Source organism: Lutra lutra, chromosome 16 (assembly GCF_902655055.1).
Source record: "Lutra lutra chromosome 16, mLutLut1.2, whole genome shotgun sequence".
Classification (NCBI taxonomy): Eukaryota; Metazoa; Chordata; class Mammalia; order Carnivora; family Mustelidae; genus Lutra; species Lutra lutra.
In genome coordinates, this window is record NC_062293.1 from 60,875,076 (window position 1) to 60,896,210 (window position 21,135).

The following is a 21,135-nucleotide window of genomic DNA, read 5'->3' on the forward strand; positions in this document are numbered from 1 at the left end:
CCAACCCCAGGAGCCTCCTGTCCCATTGGGAGGGTCCGGTCGGACTGCCACTGACCGCACCCTCCGCCCCATCTTACAGCTGAGCCACGCCCTCTCAGTTAGGGGCTTCCTGCATTCCGCGCCCTGTGGACAAACAGCGGCGGGGGGCTTGGGTCTTACATGAGGTCTTACACCATGACCAGGGAAGGTGAAGACTCCCCCAAGGTCAAGGGAGAGAGAGAGCCTGGTCGTCAGGCCTCCAGCCCCCTGCTCTCTCCACATACCTCTCGGGGCCGTTTCTGCAATGTTGACCCTCCCTTCACCCACTGCACACCCCGGGCACGTGCACAACCCACCCCACACTTGCACACACGTGCACATGCTTCTTTCTCCATGGCATCTCACTTATGGGAGCCTCGTGGTGACAACCCTGCTCACCAAGCAGGGGGAGGACCAGGGAAGACGGATTGTGACTCAACGGCCATCATCTGTGTAATCTAGAAGGTTGTGGGGACTGAGCCCCGAGGGTGTCGCTTTGGCTCCTCGAAGGTCGGCACCCGCTGCTGGCCTCTGCCTCGAGACAAGAGCGGTTGGAAAACACACGTGGTCTAAAGCCAAGGTCTGCTGGCTCTTTGCCCAGGGCCTTAAGAGAGAAGCTTCTCAAACTATGTACCCTTACACGTGTGTTCAGCCGACATTTAAAACATCCTTGTCATAAGTTTAAATAGTTGCAAAGGATATGATTTCCACCACTATTGTATTTTTTGACTATATTTTCATCCAAATCCTTGGGGCTGCGGGTCACATTGGGAAATGTGATGTGATCACTGACCCCACCCGATCCCTGACGGGAAAAGGCTTCTGTCTCCTCACATTGGCTCTAAAGGGCAAAACCAGTCCTTATTTGCCAGATCAAGCCAACAAATCAGGCCTACTGCCTGTCAGAAAGGTGTTAAAATGCTGGCTTCATCTTTGCTAATTGAAATAAATGTGTTGACACCCATCCGTGAGACATCTCCCTTCTGAACCGTAAATCCTAGATAAATCGGCCGTCGCGCCAGCAGGACAGCCAGATAAGGCTTGGCACTGGGCGGTGGGCGTGTGGCCTGAAGGAAGCCTCCCCTGTGAGTTTCTCCTGACACGCTCTCTGCCTGGCTTCCACGGCCCACCCCGCAGAAGCCGAGCACCCATGGGGATCCCCTCTGTCTGGCACCCCGGAGGCTTTCTCACCCCAGGACAGGGCACTAAAGAAACACTCAGAATAGGGAAGAGGGATGGTCTCTGCTTGAACAGAGGTGGGAAGGAAGAACCAGAGGCTTTTTCTCAGATGGGTCCATTTTAGGAAAGAAAAACCCAGGCTTGAGGGTCTGTAACTGGATTCTTTCAAAACTCTATCATGTGGACCCAAGAAAGTGTTTTTGGCCCCCCCGGGGACCCAGCCTAAGAGACTTGTTCTGAGGTTTGGGGTTGCAGACTGTTATGGGAGGGGAGCACAGGCAGGAGCCATGCGTGGGCTAGTTACATGTTTGTGTGTGACCCTGGAATGGGAGGTGTCACTGGTCCCCACTCCTGGACCCCATATGAGCCCATGTGGCAAATACAGATCTCTGTCTGTCCGTCCGTCTGTGTTCTGCAGGCCAGAAATTTCAGGTCCGTGGAGGAAAGCCCACAGCAGGATTGCCCAGCCCCAGCCAATCTCTGGCACTGCGCTGAGCCGGGCAGGGATGAGTAACCCGTCAGCACGGCCTGAGGCTCTCCAGCCCCATGCCCCTGCTCCTTCAGCAGCACCAGCGCTCAAACCTAAGACAGCTGCTCAGGTGCCAGGGCTCAGCCCACCTTCTCAGTCCTCCCACCCACGCTGGCCCTCACAGCCAACCCCACGCGTCCTCAGTGCCCCTCCTCTGTGTCAGGGGTGCGTGGCGGGGCTCAGCCTGACCCCCACTCCAGCATGAGCCCCGGGCCCCAGCTCCAGAGCAAGGACTCAGTCCTTACCTGTCTGAAGCAGACCGGCATTGCTATCGCTGATATGAAAAAAGTTCTGTACATCCAGCAGCATCCCTGTGGACAGACGGACAGCGCTCAGGATGTGGGAAGGGGCCCCCTGGGCCTCTAAGAGCAGCTGGCCCGCCTGTGGGATGGGGCACCAGCTAACCAGCACAGCACAGAATGCGGCCCACTGTTCTCGTCCCCTCCCTCCCACGCACGTGCAAGCACACATGTGTGCAGATGGGGGGACCGGCACCCAGAGAGACAGACACACATCAACACACATACAGGAACACGTACCCCAGAGGCCCAAACGCATGCCCACGTTCACGCACGAGCACCCACCCTGGGACAGAGAGGCAGACACACAGATCCATATCCGTCCACACAAATGGGCATGAACAGAGAAACACACTCTTGGGGCACAGACACACACACACATGTGCGCGCACACGGAATCTGCATGCCATAGGCCTGCTTGCATTTGCATGCACAAGGGGCTGCTGTTCACATACTCTTCCAAGGGGCCGACGGCTCCCTGTTGCTGCACAGTGCACAGCTTACTTAGACTATGGTGTTAATGACTAGGCAGCCCCGCTTGGGTACAAACTCCAGTCATTCCTGGATGTACATACCTGTGTGAGCACGGACACACCAAGACACACATACCCTGGGCTGCACGTGCACACACACAAGCATGCGCTTCCGGAGGCATGAGCAGAGAGACGGTGCCCCCGAGAGCCTTAGAGACAGGTCCCACTTGGGTCTGATCTTAGCCCCAACTCCCTGAGGGAGACAGGCCCTTGCTGCACATCAGCCGGGCCTCAAAAACCCTTCCAAGGTCCCCCCAGGCCACAGGCCAATGCAGCGCCCCTCAGCCTTTGGCAGTACTTCAGCAGGGGTTCGTCAAAGTGGAGGCACCTGCTTAGCTGAGCTGGGAGACTCAGGCCCCAGCGTCAGGAAGCCCTTAGCAATCCTTGCGGTCATTCGGTTATGAGCCGGCACCCGAGCTGGACCCTGCAGGTGTCTGCAGGTCCCCTCAGAGGCAGGGGCCATCAGGGTACCCACGGGGCTCTAGCCACGCCCACGGCTGTGCTGCGGGCATCCCAGCCAGAGGCAGTCCCCTTTGCCCACAAATGGGGTCTGCAGAAATGTCCAGGCCTTGGGGAGGATAGGGCCCCACCCGCACCTCCAAGACCTGTCAGCAGGGCCAAGAAGCAGAGAAACCAAGTACAAGATTCTTGTTGAGACATTTGCTTTGGGCCCGAATGCCGCAGCATGCAGCCATCCCAGCCTGTCCCTCCGTCCTTCCTTTTTAATATCATTAATCACACGAATAAGACAGAGGACTTGCCCCGGGTTGTATCCGCTCCCGGGCTCCTCCCAGCCCTCCGGGGCCGGGAGTGGACCCAGCCTCCCCTTCAGCTGAAGAGCTGCTCCCCACAAGGCATTGGAGCTGCAGGGAAAACCGCCCGCCCCAGGGGTCCCTGCAGCTCACCCTGCATGGTTTCACTTCTCCGGGCCTTCTTCGTCCCGGCAAGTGACCTCGGCCCTGCTTTCCACCCTGTGGGAGGAAGTCCCAACAGGAAGGGCCTCCGCTGGCGGAACTCGGGGCCTCCGCAGCCCGCATGGCCACCGCACCTCTCTACCCCTCCAGGCTCAGCTTGGGCCCTGGCCCCACACACCTCCACACCCACTCGGGCCTCTGCCCAACCCATCGCAGCAGGCCCGGAACCGGAACCCCGGGCTTGTTCTGCCTGCACCGATCTCATTCTTGACTCCCCCCTCCAAAATTGTCTGTGGCCCCCATTGCCTCAACAGAAGGCCCCAGGATCCCAGCATGGCACCTAGGAAGCCTGTGATCTGGTCCCAAGACCGTTTTAAGCAATCCCTGCTGTCTCCACTCTGGCCACCTCGCCAGAGCACACCCCCCACTCCGTCACCTGGACCCACACTGACCCCTTGCCCAGCACCCTCCCCTCACCCCACCTCCTGCCTCCCAACTTTCTCAGCTTCAGACCCACCCAAATGCCCCCTATTCTGAGTTCGCCCAGAACCCTCAGTTGCTGTCCTGGGGCCACCCAGCAAACGTCCAGACTGCTCAGTCCTGTGTGTGCCCTCCGAGCTCCCCAGAGACGGATCCGCGTCTACAGCTTGCATCCTGCTTGCTCTGTCCCTGCCTAGTGGGCTGAGCCTGTGTCTGGTGCACCGGGGTCCTGGCCTCAGGGCTGCTGCGGGTGACCCCATACAGCCCCCCACCCAGCCCGGTCTGGGCTTCCCTCAGCCCCACGACGTGGGCATTCCCAAGCTCTGGAACCAATGGACAGACCCTCCCTGGGTCTCCACGCCCACAGGGTCATTCAGTCGGTCTTGAATGATTCAGTGATGGAGAGAGAAAAGGGGTTACGTCTTGACTGGATGTGCAAATGAATGAGTTAGGTGAATGTGGGTGAGAAGAGCAGGCGGGTGCCTCAGGGCCTCCAGGAAAGAGGTCGGAATGTGTGAGGCCTGCACACAACCCCCGGTCCCGGAAGCACACGACCCGCTATCTCCGGCCCACCCTGCCTGCCATGGCCTCCCTCAGCATCCCACCCGAACCTCCAGGACTTCCCCCAAAGGAGCGGCCCTCCCTGCGGCCCTCGCCGCCCCGCTATGTGCACACGCCTGGGTGAGGGCTGGGCTGGGACCTCTGTGCCCCCCCCACCCCGTTGGGGCTTGGCTGGAACCCCTCCAAGGCTGAGAAGGGCAGGGCTGCCCTGCACAAGGGGACGGTCTGTAGGACATGGGGCCCCATGGGCATGCGGTGCTGGCCGGGGGCGGGGCGGCCGTGAGCCGCTAGCCACAGGTGCTTCCCAGGGTGCCGTCCGCCGGGGCCACCTCACCTGCGACGATGAACCAGTTCATGTAGTTGAGCAGGTTGACGTAGCAGAGGACTGCGGCGGCCGCATGAGCTCTCCCGCGGGACAGGCTCCAGGGGCCGGACGCTGTCCGGGGGGCCCACGCACCTGCGCCCGAGGCCCCAGGTTGCCTGCCCGGCCTGGGCACCCGGCTCTCCGCCGACATGCCGCCAGCCGTGCCAGCCTGAGTTCCTGTCCCAGAGGTGTCGGAGCAGAGGCCCATGGGCTCTGCACCAAGTCACTTCCTGTGGGCTCCCGGCCTCCCGACCTCAGAGCAGCTGCCCTAACTGCTCAGCATCTTATCGCAGGTTCCTGCCGAGCCCGCCCCCGACTGGCCCCCAAAGTTTCACCAGCCCCAGCTCTGAGGCCCGCGGGGGGGCCCATACTGGGTGGCCAGACATGACGGTCCCCTCGACCTAGACTGTGGCTTCAGCGGCTGCAGTGAGCAAGAGAAGCTTCATGCCACAGGAAATGAGTTGAGTCTTCGGAGCCCTAGTCTCCAAAAGAGGTTCGAGAGCTGCCCACACAGGACCTGGGCAGTGAGCGCAGGACATGAGCTGGGCCGAACCGGGAAGGCTGGGTGCTGGCCAGGAGAGCAGCACCCAGCTGGGTGTGAGGCACCTGCTCTGCTCTGGGGCCCCACGGCGGGGAACAGAGGAGTGAGGAGTGGTGGAGGGGCTGTCGCCAGGAGCACAACGGATTCAAAATCCAGGGGGTGGTTTGGAAGAGGGGCTGGGTACGGCACAGTCTCCAAGGGTCTCTTTACAGGATGTTTATAGGGGCCGTAACCGTTCAGTAGAGGAACCAGGCAATGTCCAGACTAAAGATTAAAGACTAAACACCACCGCCAAGAGCAGAGGGCATGTGCATATCCCCCCAGAGGCTCGGAGCTGGCCCCAGGTCACCGAGGCAGCGTTCCCGTCAGCAATCCACCATCCTAATCTAATGAGGAAATGTCAGACACACCCAAACTGCGGGACACGGTATTGTTTTTACTAGACTATGTTCTAGGGAAGCTTTAGGACCCAGCAAGATTGAGCAGCCGGCTGGTTCTCTCACACACCCGCTGCCGCCTCACACCCATGGTCTCCCCCACTGTCAACACCCCCACCACAGGCACATTGTGATGACTGATGAGCCTACGCTCACACGTCATTGTAACCCAACGCCCATCACTTACATCAGGGTTCGGTCTTGATGGTGCACGTTCTGGGGGTTAGAACAGAGTCTGAGGTCTATCTGTCCTTAGAGTACCACGCAGGGAAGTTCCGTTGCCCTAAAATTCCTCTGTGCGCTGTCCACGTCCCTGCCCGCCCCTGGCAAGCACTCCTGTTGGACCGCCCCGTAGCTGTGTCTTCCAGGAAGCCACAGGGTCGGAATCAATGGTAGGGAGCCCCTCCAGACTGCCTTGTTCACTCAGCAACATGCATTGACAGTGCTTCCGTGTCATGTCATGGCTTGGGGAGTCACTAACGTTTATGCTGCATAACACGCCATTGTCTGGATGGACCACGTTTTATTTATCCGTTCATCTGCTAGAGGACATGTTGGTGGACTGCAGGTTCTGGTGGTTGTAAATAAAGCCATCCACACCATCTGTGTGCAAGTGCTTGCGTGCGCGCTGGGTTCCACTCCCTTGGGTCAATACCAAGGTTGCAACTGCTAGACTGCACGGTGCGGGTGTGGAACACGATCTTTTCAGAAGAGACTGTTTTCACTGTTTAAGATTTATTTATTTCCTTGAGAAAGAGCGTGCACATTGGAGTGGGGAGGGGCAAAGGGAGAGAGAACCCCAAGCAGACTGCCCGCCGAGCAGGAAGCCCGACACGGGGCTCCATCCCATGACCCTGCAATCAGGACCAGAGCTGAAATCAAGAGTCAGACACTTAACCAACTAAACCATCCAGATGCCCCTTTAAGGAAGGGTATTATCCAAAATACCAAAGTCCTCAAGGACTCAGGAAGACCAAGGGCTTGTTTAGATTAAAGGAGATGGAAGAGCTGTGATAAGTTAGTGCAACAGGGTGTCCAGGCCGGGTTCTGCACTGGAGGGAATCGCGTGTTACTGGATCAGCTGACAAGACGGGAGACCCAGAAGACAGACGCCAGCATGGTCCTACTGAAGTTGATGACGGTGACATGGCTGTGTAGATGAAGACCTTATGCCAAAGTATATAAGGGTAATGACCACGGTATATGCAACTGGCCCTCAAGTCATTCAGGGGAAAAAAAGATAGAGACCGCACGAGAGTCAATGGGGCAAGATGTGAAGAGGAGATGAGTTTGGGTAAAGTTGGCGTAGGTTTTCCGTACCCTATTGTAATTTTTCTATAAGCCGGAGATTATTTCCCAATAAGCAAAGCACAAAATGATGAGCAACCCAATTAGGAACAGGCAGCAGACTTGGATAGATGTTTCTGCAAGGATGCACAAAGGGCCAACGTGCATGTGAAGAGATGCTCACGGTCTCTCGGCCCTAAGGAAAGGCTAGTCAGCACGACAACGAAGATGGACGTCCTTTGAGCAGTTCCCAGGTGGGCTCTGCTTTGGGTCTGCTAATGTTCTCACTGGAATAGTGTCATGGAAGATGCTTTGTCTCTTAAAAAAAACCCAAAGAGAAACCCACTCACACACACTAAGATGACTGGGAGTAAAATTTTTTTCATTAAAAAAAAATAACAAGTTTGGTGTGGATGTGTGGGTAAATTAGAACCCTCATACATTGCTGGTGGGAATGGAAAATGGTTCGGCCTCTGTGGAAAACACTGTAGTGGTTCTCCAAAAGGTCAAACTTAGAATTACCCCCACGACCAGCAATTCCACTCCTAGGTGTATACCCAGAAGGGTTGAAAACAGGGACTCGGGCAAGTACATGCCCATGATTGTCCACAGAAGCACTACTTGCCATTGCCCAAAGGCGGAAACGGCCCAAAAAACCACTAGCTGGTAAACAGGCAAAGTGGCCAGCCCTCTCAGGTCCCCTCCCTCTTTTGGAGTTTGTACTCTATCTTTCAATCAACTTCACTATCACTTGATAAACTTTGCTGCCTACCAAGAGCAAACAAACAAAAAAACAAGCAAACCAAATGCAGGTTGTGCATGCAACGAAATATTGTCCAGGCACAAAAAGGGATGGGGTCCTGATCCTCGCGGCTGCACACTGACCCTCGAAACACTATGCTAAGTGACAGAAATCATGCACCAGGGTCACACACTATGTGATTCCATTTATGCAAAATATTCCGGATGGTTAAGGCCACAGACACAGAAAGCAGACTCGTGGTTGTCAGGGGCTGGGGAGGAGCAGGAAATGCTCGGTGGGTTTGGGGTCTCGCCTGGGCGATGGGATGTGTTGGAACTGGACAGAGGTGGTGGTGTCACAACACTGAAAGGACCGAATGCCACTGGATCCGCTGGACCGTGTGCTCTGAAATGTTTAAAGTCTTAACATTATGTGAAGTTCACTGCGACTTTTTAAAACGCGCTAAAGCAAGCCAAGAAAAAGCCGGCCTGGAGACACATCAAGAACGTGAGCTTTGCAGGACGACCAGCCAGGGCTCAAGTTCCAACTTCGCTTCTTCCGAGCCGCGCCTAGGGCAAGGCCACAACCCCTGTGGGCGTCAGGGTCCTCACGGGGACAGTCACGCAATGAACCATCGAACCATCGGGGTCAAGTGCATGGAGCTTCCCCCGCTGGCCCAGTGTGGGGGCAGGGGGGAATCATAGGAGGCATCTGGGGAGGAGGAGGCTGGCCTTTACTACTGCGGGTCAGGGGAGCTCCTGCTGCCCAGGGGGTGGGGTGGTCTTGGCACAGCACGGGGAAGCTCAGAATCAGGCCCTGGAAGAAGAGCCGAGCAGCCCCAGGGCCAAGGGCCTGCCCACAGGGCTAGGTCACTGGGTGTCCCTCGGGTCCGCACAGTCCAGGCTCCTCACCCGTGATCCGGGTCCTGCCAGCACGCACCCCTGCTTCTGCGGCTGCATGTTGCTGTGCCATAGACAAGGTCATCCTTGAAAACTGCCCAGAACTCGGCCTGGTGTTGAGGAAGTGCTTGGGGTGGCCGTTCAGTGAAGTGGGACTCCCCTGGCTCAGGTGGCAGAGGCATCGATTCTAGACCCACCCTCGGCTGCGGGACAGGCCGAGCTACATCCTCAGGTAGAGTGCGTGAGAACAGACCCGGCACGTGCACGCAGGTGCCCGCGTCCTGCCAACAACGCGAGAGCTTTGCATGTGACGAGCATGAGACAGAGCTGCTGGTCACTGAGCTCCAGGGTCTGGCCCTCGCTCCGCCAGGCCAGAACACCAGCCCGCCCCAGGCTTCCCAGCTCCCAGGATGCATCCCATCAGGCAGGCAGGGCTCAGCCGGGAGGGCAGAGGGCAGCCTCCAACCAAGGACATGGGATGTGTCCCCGGGGCAGGGAGGGTCTGGAGGAGGCTGTGCCCAGGGGCGTCGTGGCAGCAAAGCTGGGGGCCAGCAGGACAACACAGTCTCGGATGTTCGGGTGTGGAGCCCAGGCACCCCCACTGCTTGGACAGCCCCCCAAGGTCTACTCGGCTTCCGGGTTGGTGTCCGTCTAACTGTCGGTGGGGCTGCATGCTCCCTGAAGGGTCCAGGGAGCAGACCTGCTCATTCCTCCAGGGATCACCAAGGAGATGGGGCCACCATAGGGCCTTGCATGCTGGAGCCAGGACACTGCAGTCCTGCTTCTCAGGAGCAGAAACAGGGAAGGGAAATGCTGTTTTCGACGGGCGGGAAAGACAGCCACCGTCCCAGGAAGGGCTGGATGGGCCCGTGCTGGTTGCCAAACCCCCATGGCGTGGCTGTCCCCTCCCACCCACCGCAAGAGCCGGGGTGTCCGGCCTGAGGCATCTGTGGGTTCTGCTAAGTAAGGTGTGACATGTTCAAAATCACTTTCCCTGAAAAGCCCGTGGGCATGCGCCCGAGCCTCAAGAGAAGGGCCTCAGGCAAATGCCCACAGCAGCACCGGTCGCAGCAGCCAAAGGCCAGAAACAGCCCAAATGTCCATCAGCGAGCAAACGGGTCGGCAGGATGCGGCCCATCCGTACAGTGGGACAGGACTCAGCCCTAAGAAGGAAGGGCCTTCTGACACCCGCTGCAGCACGGATACGGGATGCGCCCAGTGACACACGCCGGTCCCAGAGCGCAAGTTCTGTGTGGTTTCATGCAGCCAGACGTGTGGACAGACTGGACGGGCATGCTGGGGCCGAGGGGCCGGGGTGCCGGGGGTCAGTGTGGAACAGGGACAGAGCGTCCATCTGGGGAGATGGGAGGTCCTGGAGACAAGCCGTGGTGCAGGCCATACAGGGGGAATGGGCTTGGTGCCCCCAAACTGGACACGGACAGAGGGTGAACACGGTGCATTTTGTGGGATGTGTATTTTACCACAATTAGAAAGAGTAAATGTGATCACACTATCAAGAAAGGGGCAACTTGGGGCACCTGGGTGGCTCAGTGGGTTAAGCCTCTGCCTTCGGCTCAGGTCATGATCCCAGGGTCCTGGTATCGAGTCCCGCATCGGGCTCTCTGCTCGGCAGGGAGCCTGCTTTCCCCTCTCTCTCTCTGCCTGCCTCTCTGCTTACTTGTGATCTCTGTCAAATAAATAAATAAAATACTAAAAAAGAAAGAAAGAAAGAAAGAAAGAAAGAAAGAAAGAAAGAAAGAAAGAAAGAAAGGGGCAACTTTCTGGGCTCCAGGTTTCAGGGGACTTGTCCTGAATAACGGACAACACTTCACCTAACGTGGGTCTGCGGCGACCTCACATGGGCTCGGGGTACGGCGGTGAAGGGTCAGAGGGTACAAAAGGTGTGTGCAGAATGACCTCGCCAAGGTAAACGTAATAAAAATAAATACGAAGCAACCTTGGCAGTTGGCTGGTTTGTCCCCGTGCACTGGACTAACACGGTTCATTTGAAAGTATCTTGAACAGAGGCCCTTCCAGAGGGGGACCTGGCAGAGTTTAAATGCGGGTCCCTTTTAAAAAATGAAGGTGAGGGACGCCTGGGTGGCTCAGTTGGTTGAGCAGCTGCCTTCGGCTCAGGTCATGGTCCCAGCGTCCTGGGATCGAGTCCCACGTCGGGCTCCTTGCTTGGCGGGGAGCCTGCTTCTCCCTCTGCCTCTGCCTGCCACTCTGTCTGCCTGTGCTCACTCGCTCTCCTCTCTCTCTGACAAATAAATAAAATCTTAAAAAAAAATAATAAAAAAAAATAAATAATGAAGGTGATATCCAGCCTCACACACTAGAGACGACAGAAAATCACCTGGGAATCGCCCCTTGGAAACTCCTAGGGTGGCTCTCAGAGGACAGACCAGGAAGGGCGCGTGGGCCCCAAGGCACAGCCCACCCAGCAATGGCAACACGAAGACAGGAACTGCTCCCCGGGGGGGGGCAGGGAAGCAGGAGGGCTCAGGGGTGGCAAACCCCACAGCATCGGGACAGCATCAGAGACTCTGAGCTTTGCCCCCTTCCTCCCTGAGATCGTTATGGTGTTGGCCTTTGGTACCTCTCCACGTTTGTTTGACAAATCACCCCCCAAACTTCGGGCTTTAAAGAACCAAGTTGTTTATTTGTAATTACCTTTCACAGTTTCGGTGGATCCGGAATTTGGGGCAGCTTGCTGGGCGTCCAGGCTCAGAGCCTCCTGTGTGCCCACAGGAAGGGGTCAGTGCCTGCAGGCCGGACTGGAGCTGGAGGGCCCACCTCCAGGATGGGTCCCTCACACGCTGGCACATTGGTTCTGGGCTCCGCTGGTCTCCGCAGCAGCGTCTGAGTGTCCTCCCAGGGAGGGGGCTGGACCTCCCCCGAGAGAGCAATCCAACAGGGACAGCGCAGAAACGTCAGTGCCTTTGTGGACCCGACTTGGGGGCCCGTATTCTGCTGTACCCCATCAGTCACACAGGCCAGCCTGGTTCACTGCTGGGGGGATGGCACGGGCGCCATCACCGGACCTGTAGTTCACTGGACAGCAGTTTGCAGGCTGGCCACACACAAGAAGGAAGGTTTCTCCCCACTGTGCTCACGTGTGTTGATCAGGGAGGAAACCGCCCCTGCAAACGCTCCAGGGGGCACTCCCTCGGGACCCATGGGTAGGGTTGCCTCCCGGGAGGCTGCCCCTAGTGAGGAAGGCCAGGAGGGCAGGTGTCCACTGGGTAAGCAAGTGTCTTCCATGACTGGCCAACCACAGCAGTGCCCAGCTGGCCTCTACGTTCCCAGGAAGAGGAGTGTGACGGGAGGGCAAGACCAGCTCCCACTGGGGATCCCCACCACGTCTGGGTCTAAGAGGCAGCAGGTTCTGGAAACTGTCCTAACCTGGTGCTCCTGAGCTAGCAGGAGGTGCTCGGGAAAGAGAGAGCTGTATGCTTGGGACCTCCAGCCTGGGGCGCCCCTCGCTGGGCATAGGGCGGTTTCAAAAGGGCCCCAGAGCATCCTTCCCCTGGGTACGGGTGGTCCGGGCTTCCACAGTGACACCCTGTGGCCACAAGCTGGAACCACAGGCACGAGGCCCCGCAGGGCATGCGGGAAGGCCCTGAGCTTCTGGGTCACTCGAGGTGGCTTGCTAATAGGACATGAGCGAGCATGGGCCACTACAAGGAACTAAGTGTCCCGCCCGTGTGGTCGCACGCCACATGGTGGAACCGGCCACGTGGATAGCGTATACATACTGGGACAGTGCAGAGGGATACACCCAAAAGGGGTCACCGGGCCGGTCCCACACAGAAAATTATAGGACGTGGTTTCCCTATCTTCTCTCTCTTTCTTTCTTTACTGGCCAGTAACTCTACAGCAGACACTTCCAGAGCACTTCCCCTGGGCTGGGCCTGCAGCCGCCCCAGGGACTGGCTGTGACGGTCAGACGAGGAAGCTAGGCGCGGAGCCGGCGCAACCCCCTGTCTGGCTCCAAGCCGTGCTCTACCCTCCGTGCACACCTACCTGCTTGCCTCCTCCACATGTACCAGATTTCTGGAATAGCGGAAAAGAAAGGAAAAATCAGTGACGCGCGGGTGTTTACAATCACACGCAGAAGTAATGCAGGGACAAAACAAGCTGCACAGGTCTGTGCCCCACACCTGTGGCTGCCGGCCTCACGGCCGCGGGGGTCCCAGGGGCAAAGCTGCGCCCACGTCGGGGCCGCAGGGTCCTGGAGGGAAAAGCTGTGCCCACCACAGGGCTTTGGGGGTCTAGGGGGCAAAGCTGCATCCACGTCAGGGCCATGAGGTCCCAGGGCAAAGTTGCACCCACAAAGCCAGGACTTGGGGCCTGCTGAGGCCCCTCTTCACATGGGCTCTGCGGACTGGGTAGCAGTTCTGGATATTCCTCCTATTGGTTGTGTTTCCAAACCCCGCTCAGAGGTCGCCTCCTCCAGGAAGGCCGCAGGCTTGGCTGAGTGCTTACTTTTTTTTTTTTTAAGATATTTTATTTATTTGACAGAGAGAGAGAGAGATCACAAGTAGGCAGAGAGAGGGGGGGAAACAGGCTCCCTGCCAAGCAGAGAGCCCGATTCGGGGCTCGATCCCAGGACCCTGGGATCATGACCTGAGCCAAAGGCAGAGGCTTGAACCCACTGAGCCACCCAGGCGCCCCGGTTGAGTGCTTACTTTTATCATGATACTTGCTGCTCATTCCTGGGAGTTCCTGTCTCCTGCACAGGTGAACTAACCCTTTGAGGGAGAGGTCATGGATGAGCCCTTTCTGCCTCAGCTGGGGGCCTTGACCAGAGCAGGAAGACTGAGCGCCCTACAGCCCGTCTGAATGAGTGAGTGAGACGCACTTCTCAGGCCAGTGGCCTGGGAGCCAGAGCCGACCCCACGTCAGAACGGCGTTTCTGCTGCTCTGGCCTTCACCAGCAAAAGAACCAGAACTCTCAGTATCAAAAGCGTGACCCAAGGCACTCTTGGGACCTGCCAAGGGAGTCTGGCTTGCGCACGGTGCTCTCCACTGGGCACACCAGGGGGCTCCCTGTGGGTGGGGGATGGGGATCAGGGGGACAGCCCCAGGGTACAGGGCTTGTTTTGGAGGTAACGAGAAGTCCTGAAATTGGCCGCGGTCAGGGCTGCACGCACCTGCGTAGACCAAAAGAACAAAACCAGCCACACCTGAATCGCACATTCTAAATGAAGGCATTGAATGGCATGTGGATGGTATTTCAATAAAGTCGTAAAAATGTCAACAATATGTTCTCACAGCTTCTGTGGCCAGGAAGTCAGAAGCACTTCTCGCCCATGTACTCGGTGGGCCTCCTGGTCATGCCTCATCTGCCTGAGACTTCGACCCCCACCTCTTTCCACCCTCCCAGCTCCCGGGACCTCAGCACAGCTCCGACCATCTCCCCATGCCTCCACCTGGATGTCTACTAGGCATCGCAAATGCATGACCCAAACAGACTTCCTGGTTCCTCCCCTTGAAATGCCCCTCCCTGGCCTTCTTGCATCTATCGTGGCCCGGTCATCCACGTGGGGCACAGGTGGTGTGAGTGAGTCCCTCCCTCCACGCACACATCCAGGCCTTCCACAAATCTGTCCAACCTGCCTCTAGAACACGGTTGAGTCCATCCCGTCTTCCCTCTCCATCATGGCCAGCCTCGTCCTGGGCCCCCTCCTCTGGCCTGTGCCACTGCGGCGGGAAGCTGACTGGCTCACCACTGCCCTGCTAGGTCCATATGCTGTCCCAAAGCCCTTGATCTTTGTAAAGCCCCTCCCCTGCTTAGAACACCTTCTCCCCAGGCCTTGCACCGTGGGTGGAGTAAAACCAGACCCCTCCCCTGCCTGCAGGCCCTTTACTGTGTCCTTGACCAAGAGTCTTGGCCTCACATCTTCTCATCCTTCTGCTTGCTCGCTGGGTTAGAGCTACATGGCATTCTCTGTTCCTCAAAGCTCAATGCCATTTCAGGGACTTCAACCACCCCCTCCCCCTGGAGTGCTGCTCTGGGGGACCTCTTCACCCCAGGCTTCTTCTTACTCAGATCTCAGCTTCAAGGTCACCTCCTCCAAGAAGCCTTCCCTGACCACTCCATTTAAGGACGTCACCCAGTCCCTCTCTGTCCCAGCTCCGTATCACGGTCCAATGGTTTTCTTGTTCATTTGTTCATGTTTTTCCTCCGCTGTCAGTCTCGGCAGCCGCGGTACACCAGTGCCACAGTACACGGCCCTCAGGCTGCGTTCATTCGCGTTTCTGTAAAGGAAGGAAGGAACTGCTGCGTGGTTCCAGGTGGGTCAGGCTCCTCTCCGAACCCTCTCTAGGAAATGAAGTCCTTTGCCCGGGTAAGCTCTTTGCTTCTGAGGATCCGTCGGCCTTTAAGGCAATTCGGCGCTGAGTGGCCCAAGACCACCAGATGTCGCCAAACACCAAGGTGAGACCCGCATTCCCAGGCGACAGTTCTGCGGTGGCCCGAGTCTCCGCAGTCAGCGTGCCCCTGAGAGGGTCTCCAGGGACACTCCAATCAGTACGTGCCTTCTGGGACGACCCTTAAGTGAGGCATCTCCAGTGACACGGCCAGCTGGGCAAAGGCCCCGGGGCTGGACTCTGGGTTGTCCCTGGGCCTCAGTCCTCCCATCTGCCCGTCAGGTGGAGACTTATGTACCGGTTCTTCCAGTGCGGACCCCTCCTCCGTGGCAGCATCGGGGCTAGAGGCAGGAGGATAGGAAAGGAGAAGCGGATCCCCTTTTCTTCCCTCTGTCCCACGGGACAGGGCCGTGTCCTTCCCCGGGTGCATTCCTGGCACCCACACGTTGCACGGGAAGCATCCTCCGAGAGGGCGCAGTTTTGTCATGCCCTTGATGAGGTGGGGGCCATCACAGCTGGAGGAATTCCTCTCCTGAGAGCTAGGGACATCCTGGGGGAAGAAGGGAAACATCTTTTTCTAGACAAGCGAATGTCAAAATCATCATGAGCTCAGGGCTCCACCAAAACGGGCCATCAGCCAGACTCGCAACAGACCAGAGTTTGCAGAGCCCTGGTTTGGAGGAAACATCATATCAGATCACTCGGGGCTCCTAGAAGAGAGACAAGTGCCCCCCAGGGAGAGGCAGGTTCACCCTTCAGATAAAACACACATAAAACATGCTTTGTCAGCAGCCGTGAGCAGGAGCCGGGGAGATCAGTGTGGGTTCTGAGAGACAGACCCAGAGCCAGCGGCGGCGGGAAAGCCTGGGGCTTCCTGGCGACACACCCCGAGACCGTGGTCCTTAGTGAGAATGACCTTCACCGCACACACTGAAGGGGCTGTTCTCTCCAGTAGGTTACGCCTCTCCCCAGGACCCTTGTCCTGATCCCATCCAGCCCGAGAAGAGAAGGGGCAGCTTTTCAGGGGCACATTTGGATGTAGGGCTAAGGATAGTCATGGGAACACAGTCTCCGGGTCCCTGTCAAACACCCGAGGGCAAGCAGGGGAGAGCTCCTTCCCCCAGAAGGGGCCACACAGGCAGAATGAGGTCAAGATGAGCCCACATACAGACCCTTATACGGGGTTCAGCTTTATTGATATAAGTCGCAAACCACACTACTTCACCCAAATTTCTTTAAAGATTTTACTTATTTATTTGAGAGCGAGAGAGATCACGAGCGGGAGGGACAGGGGGAGTGGGAGAGGGAGAAGCAGGTCCCCGCCAAGCAGGGAGCCCGATTTGGGGCTCGATCCCAGGACCCTAGGATCACGACCTGAGCCGAAGGCCGAGGCTTAACGACTGAGCCCCCCTGCCAGGTGCCCCTCGGTGAGTATTTTCTATTTACTCTCAACCTTCTTTATCCTTGTTTTAGGTGTTTCTCTCGTAAACAGCATGAACCTTGCCTCTTTCAATCCAAGCTGAAGGTCAGTCTGGCCAAGTTGGTGCTGTTACAATGATGGTGGCTCCAGCCAGCCAGGGGGGCCCGGCAGTCTGCCCAGTGCTAGATGGGAGGAGGGACGAGGGACGGCCATTACCAGCCGTGACTCTGGGCCTGTCTGTGCCTGCTGCGTGCTCCCGCCCAGCCGGCGTTAGGACCCTCTCCTGTTTCTCAGAGAGAGCGAGCATGGTTCTGCTGGGTGAGGTCGCTCGCGGTCACACAGCCAGCGCGCAGCGGAGCTGGGGCTCTTCTTGGGCTCCGCCCCATCCCCACACCCTGCAGGGGCAGCCAGAAGCCCCCCAGAGTGGGCAGAAGTCCGGCTGGGCCTGGAGGATGAGACTGTAGCAGAGAAAGAAGCAGGTTTCCCGGTGAAGGGAAGAGCCCCATCGGAGTGCCAAGGTGAATCACGGTCAAAAGAGTGGGGCCCCGTTCCATGTCACGCAGCGTCCACAGGCACAGCAGGGACTGCTCCCCAGCCTGTCCCCCTCCTGCATTTCTGCTGTCTGTGACGTGCATGGCAGGGTCCAACTGAGCGCTTCCAAGCAGAGCTAGGAAACACCAGATTCTGTTCCTGTTCCACGGGTGTGCGTCGGGGGCTGCTGCACACCCCACTAAGTGGGGAGGGGTGTCTCGGAGCATTTCCCACCACGACAAACTCTCCACGTCACCAAACACAGACGTGGGGAGAGAAGCCCACCATCCGCTCCCACCACCCCACTGACCCCTCCTGGAGAAGTCTGCCCAATGGAGGGTGGGCCCTGCTATGGGAGGCGGTGCTTTCCCAGGGGGGACAGATAGTCCATGCCCCTCGTCCTCCCCCTCCTCCAGGAAGACCTTCCGGTATGGGTGTGTCGGGGTTAGAGAGATTGAGGCTCAGAGAGAACTTGCCCCGTGAGTGCGACCAACGCACCTTACAGGACTGTCCACCTGTAACTGCGACGCCCGCACACCCCCGTCCATGCGCCCCTGCGACGTCCACACGGCCCCGTCCACGTCCACCTGCGATGTCGGCACAGCGCACGGGTGTTGTCCATACCTGTGCACACTGATCTGGGCCTGGATGTGCATGAACACACCCAGGTGTTTGGGGCTATTCTTGAGCTTGAAGCAGAACTTTGGTAATTGGTGATTTTTTGAAATGTGATGCTTTACAAAAAATACCCCCGTGTTAGATATTCCCACCATGTGTCCTCAGCCATTCATTACAAACAGCTTCTCTCTGTCTCAGGTCTTCTGAACCCCTTCCGGCCTCTGTCCCCAGGAGCACTTTGTCCATCATGGGTCACACACATGGCCCGAGACAACTTAGAAACCAGCTGGGGGAGGGGGGTGCTGGGTCAGGTGACGGTCCATGGGATAGAGCTAAATCCTCATGTAGGTGGGAATCATGGTCAAGGAGGGCAGGGAGCGGGAGGAAGCCGGAGGCCAGGGCAGGGAGCAGGATGTCCACAGGGGGCAGGTGCGGTCAGGGCAGAGCAAGTGGCTGGGCCAGGGGCTCCGAAAGAGAACATCCAAGAGCCGTGCAGGACCGTTCACCCCGTATGCACACTTAGCTCCACTGCACAGAGGCTTGTGGGAGGCAGGGCACGGACGGACACGTCTGAATCAGCCAAGGGACCAGTGTCCGCCAGCTACCAGCTGACTCCATCACTCAAAACAAGTGGCATTTTCTTGGCTCCAAATACATTTGCTGGTGGGCAGAGCCCCAGCGAGAGGCTTGATCCTAGTTGGCCAGGGAGAGACTGAGTTTCTAGAGGGAAGTGGGGCAGCTGTGCGTCTTGGTGTCTCCAAATGCAGGCCAGTCTCTGCACTCACCTTGTCCCCACGGCGCCCTCCTCTCTCCTGCCTCTCCCTGCTCACTGTGTCCATTACTGACCCACATTCTCCCAGAGAACGGCTGGCCACTAGGTTCCTGTGTGTAACAGGGAGTGTCTGTGTGCACATGCGATGTATGCCCAAGCCGTGGGTGTGCCTGCCCGTGTACTCACGTGTGCCTGGGTGTGTGTGAGCACCCCTGTGTGTGCCTACCCCTGAATCCTCCTTGCCTCACGCTGCTGTGCTGGTCTCTGTGTATCACCTACCCTGCATGTCAACATGACAGCCACTCATGGCTGCAAAGTCCCTTGGAAGGAACTTCATTCAATCCTACGGGTGCTTCTCGGAGGGTCATTATATTTGGGTGGGGACCGTTCTCCCTGAATGGGACCAATTTCCAACCCACTGCGCTGGTCTCAAAAGTCTAGTCGGCACATTAGTGGCACCCCATGTCACTGTCGCGACCAGAAATGGCCTCACACATCTCCAGCGTCTCATGGAGGCAGGACAGTAGGTCTCCAGGTGAGGACAATACAGGCTTTGTTGGTCGCTGCATTTTCTCCTCGGAATTTCTGGAAAGGGTCTGGCCTCTGTCTGAAAGTCCCAGGGATCGCACCTGGTGGCCTCCTGAAGCCATTTTCCTCATCTACAGACAGCAGCACCTGAGAGAAAGCCCCCCTCACTAGTCCCAGCTCCTCCCTGGGGGGACCCCAAGCCAGCCCTAGAAGCAGGATCTGCTGCATGCTCAGCCCCGCCAACCCAAGCTGCCGGCATGTCTGGGAGGCTGGTGGGACTCCCAGAGCTCCCAGAGTGGAGGATAAGCCTGTCCGACCCTCTAGAAAACTGCAGAAACCAAGCACCAAGAGTTCTGAGCTTGGCCAGGAGGCAGCTCTCAGGTGTGAGGGTTCCGGGTCCAGGTGTCCGCAGGTACTGAAGGCTGGCCTTGTCAGCCTCCTGCTCCTCCGCTCAGGTGAGGGGAGCCCTGCAGCCAGCAACAGGTGGCGGCGTGCTGTGCAGCATGGGGTGGTGAGGGCGGGGTGGGGGAGCCTGGGGAGCCGGTGATGTCGCTGTGCGTGTCCCTCGGGGGCCCTGTACCCTCTGTTGTCCTGGGTGTCACTGAGGAAGGCAGGTGCGGGTTACGGAGAAGGCTGTGTGCGGAGGTTTCCCTGCGTGGTGTGGGGGGTCCCAGCTCTGTCCCCGACCATCCTGCACAGCTGTCCAGCAGCTCCACAGACCCTAGGGCAACCCTCACAGATGAGCCCCAGAGGGCCTGGTCTCACAGAGGGCCGTGCTTTGCCTGGGGCAGAACCTGATGGAGGTCCTTGACCCTTCTGTAAGTGCCATTCCTGATCAGAGCACCGGGACGGTTTTAAGTAGACCTTGCTGAGATGAAGACTTCCTCTGGAAGTTTGAGTTACTCGCACCACTAGCCTTCCTTCTGCTAAACAGGCTAATGATGCTTCCCCAGGTTTTAAAAGTCCAGTCTAATGATGAGATGATTATCTCATTTTTTTTCCATATTAAAAAATTCTAGGGGTGCCTGGGTGGTTCAGTCATTGAGCGTCTGCCTTCGGCTCAGGTCATGATCCCAGGGTCCTGGGATCGAGCCCCACATCGGGCTCCCTACCCGATGGGAAGCCTCCTTCTCCCTGTCCTACTCCTCTGCTCTGTTCCCTCTCTGGCTGTGTCTCTCTCTATGTCAAATAAATAAATAAAATCTTAAAAAAAAAAATTCTACTCAGAGGACATCCTTCGAGTGAGTCTTTCCAAAGCATCTCCCTTTGCAGCAGCTTTGAAATAAAACTGGGGCCTGTGGTCATTCCGTGTTCTCGTGCACCTTCCCGCAGGCCTCGCGGAGGACAGAGCTGGGTAAGAGGAAGGCGGAGTTACGAAACAGAGACTGTGTGGAAAGACGGCCCACAGCCGCGTGGCTTCAGTCACTCGGCTACAGTTTTCCGGGTTCCTGGGGGCCTGAAGCACACACACCCCGCAGCAGCCCGCTACGTTAAAAGGAGAAGCAAAACTCAAAACGCAGCGACTCAGCACCCTCCGCCAGCTGCAGGTGAGACGTTGAGGTAAAGCACCTGAGAATAAGGTTAGGTTTACTCGAGTCTCGTTTTGACTAATTTCTCAGGCTTTCCCACGCATCCCTGACGTGCGCTAAAGTCTCGCCCGCTGGGGATGGCCCACTGGGGATGGCCCACTGGAGTGTCCCAGGTGCAGCTGCAACCCTGCCCTTTGCGGGTGGCCGGGAGGCTCTACCCCCGGAGTGTGCAAGGGGGTAGGAGATGGGAGGGGGCAGGCCTGGGTCTCTCCCTCCGGGGGGTGCGGATCCAGGGAGGGGCCTGGTCTCTACCCCTGCAGCAGGGCTGGGGGGAGGAGATGCAGGGCTCTACCCCAGGAGCTCAATGGGGGTGCATCTTTTCCCCCCCGGGAGTTCGGATGGGGGAGAGGAAGGGGTCTACCCCAGGAACTCAGATCAGGGGGAGGGGGCCAGGTCTCTACCCAGAGGGACTGGCTTCCCAAATCACCTCAAGTGCCCAGCTCCACCTCCTGTCTGCCCCTTGCGGGGCCTCAGATGGTTTGCCCTCTTCTCTGGCCTCTGGGACTGCTGGAAACCCGG

The 21,135-nt window shown here is 57.9% G+C and overlaps 1 protein-coding gene across 1 annotated transcript in view; it reads right to left on the bottom strand.

The window, feature by feature from the left end:
- SPNS3 (SPNS lysolipid transporter 3, sphingosine-1-phosphate (putative)) overlaps positions 1 to 5,295 on the bottom strand; it is a 34,792-nt gene extending 29,497 nt beyond the window's left edge. The window contains exons 1-2 of the mRNA XM_047708014.1: positions 4,848 to 5,295; positions 1,972 to 2,037 (exon numbers count right to left, since the gene is read on the bottom strand). Coding sequence (XP_047563970.1) covers positions 1,972 to 2,037; positions 4,848 to 5,085 — 304 coding nt within the window. The 5' untranslated portion in view covers positions 5,086 to 5,295. The remainder of the gene's footprint in view (positions 1 to 1,971; positions 2,038 to 4,847) is intronic.
- Between the last annotated feature and the right edge of the window lie 15,840 nt (positions 5,296 to 21,135).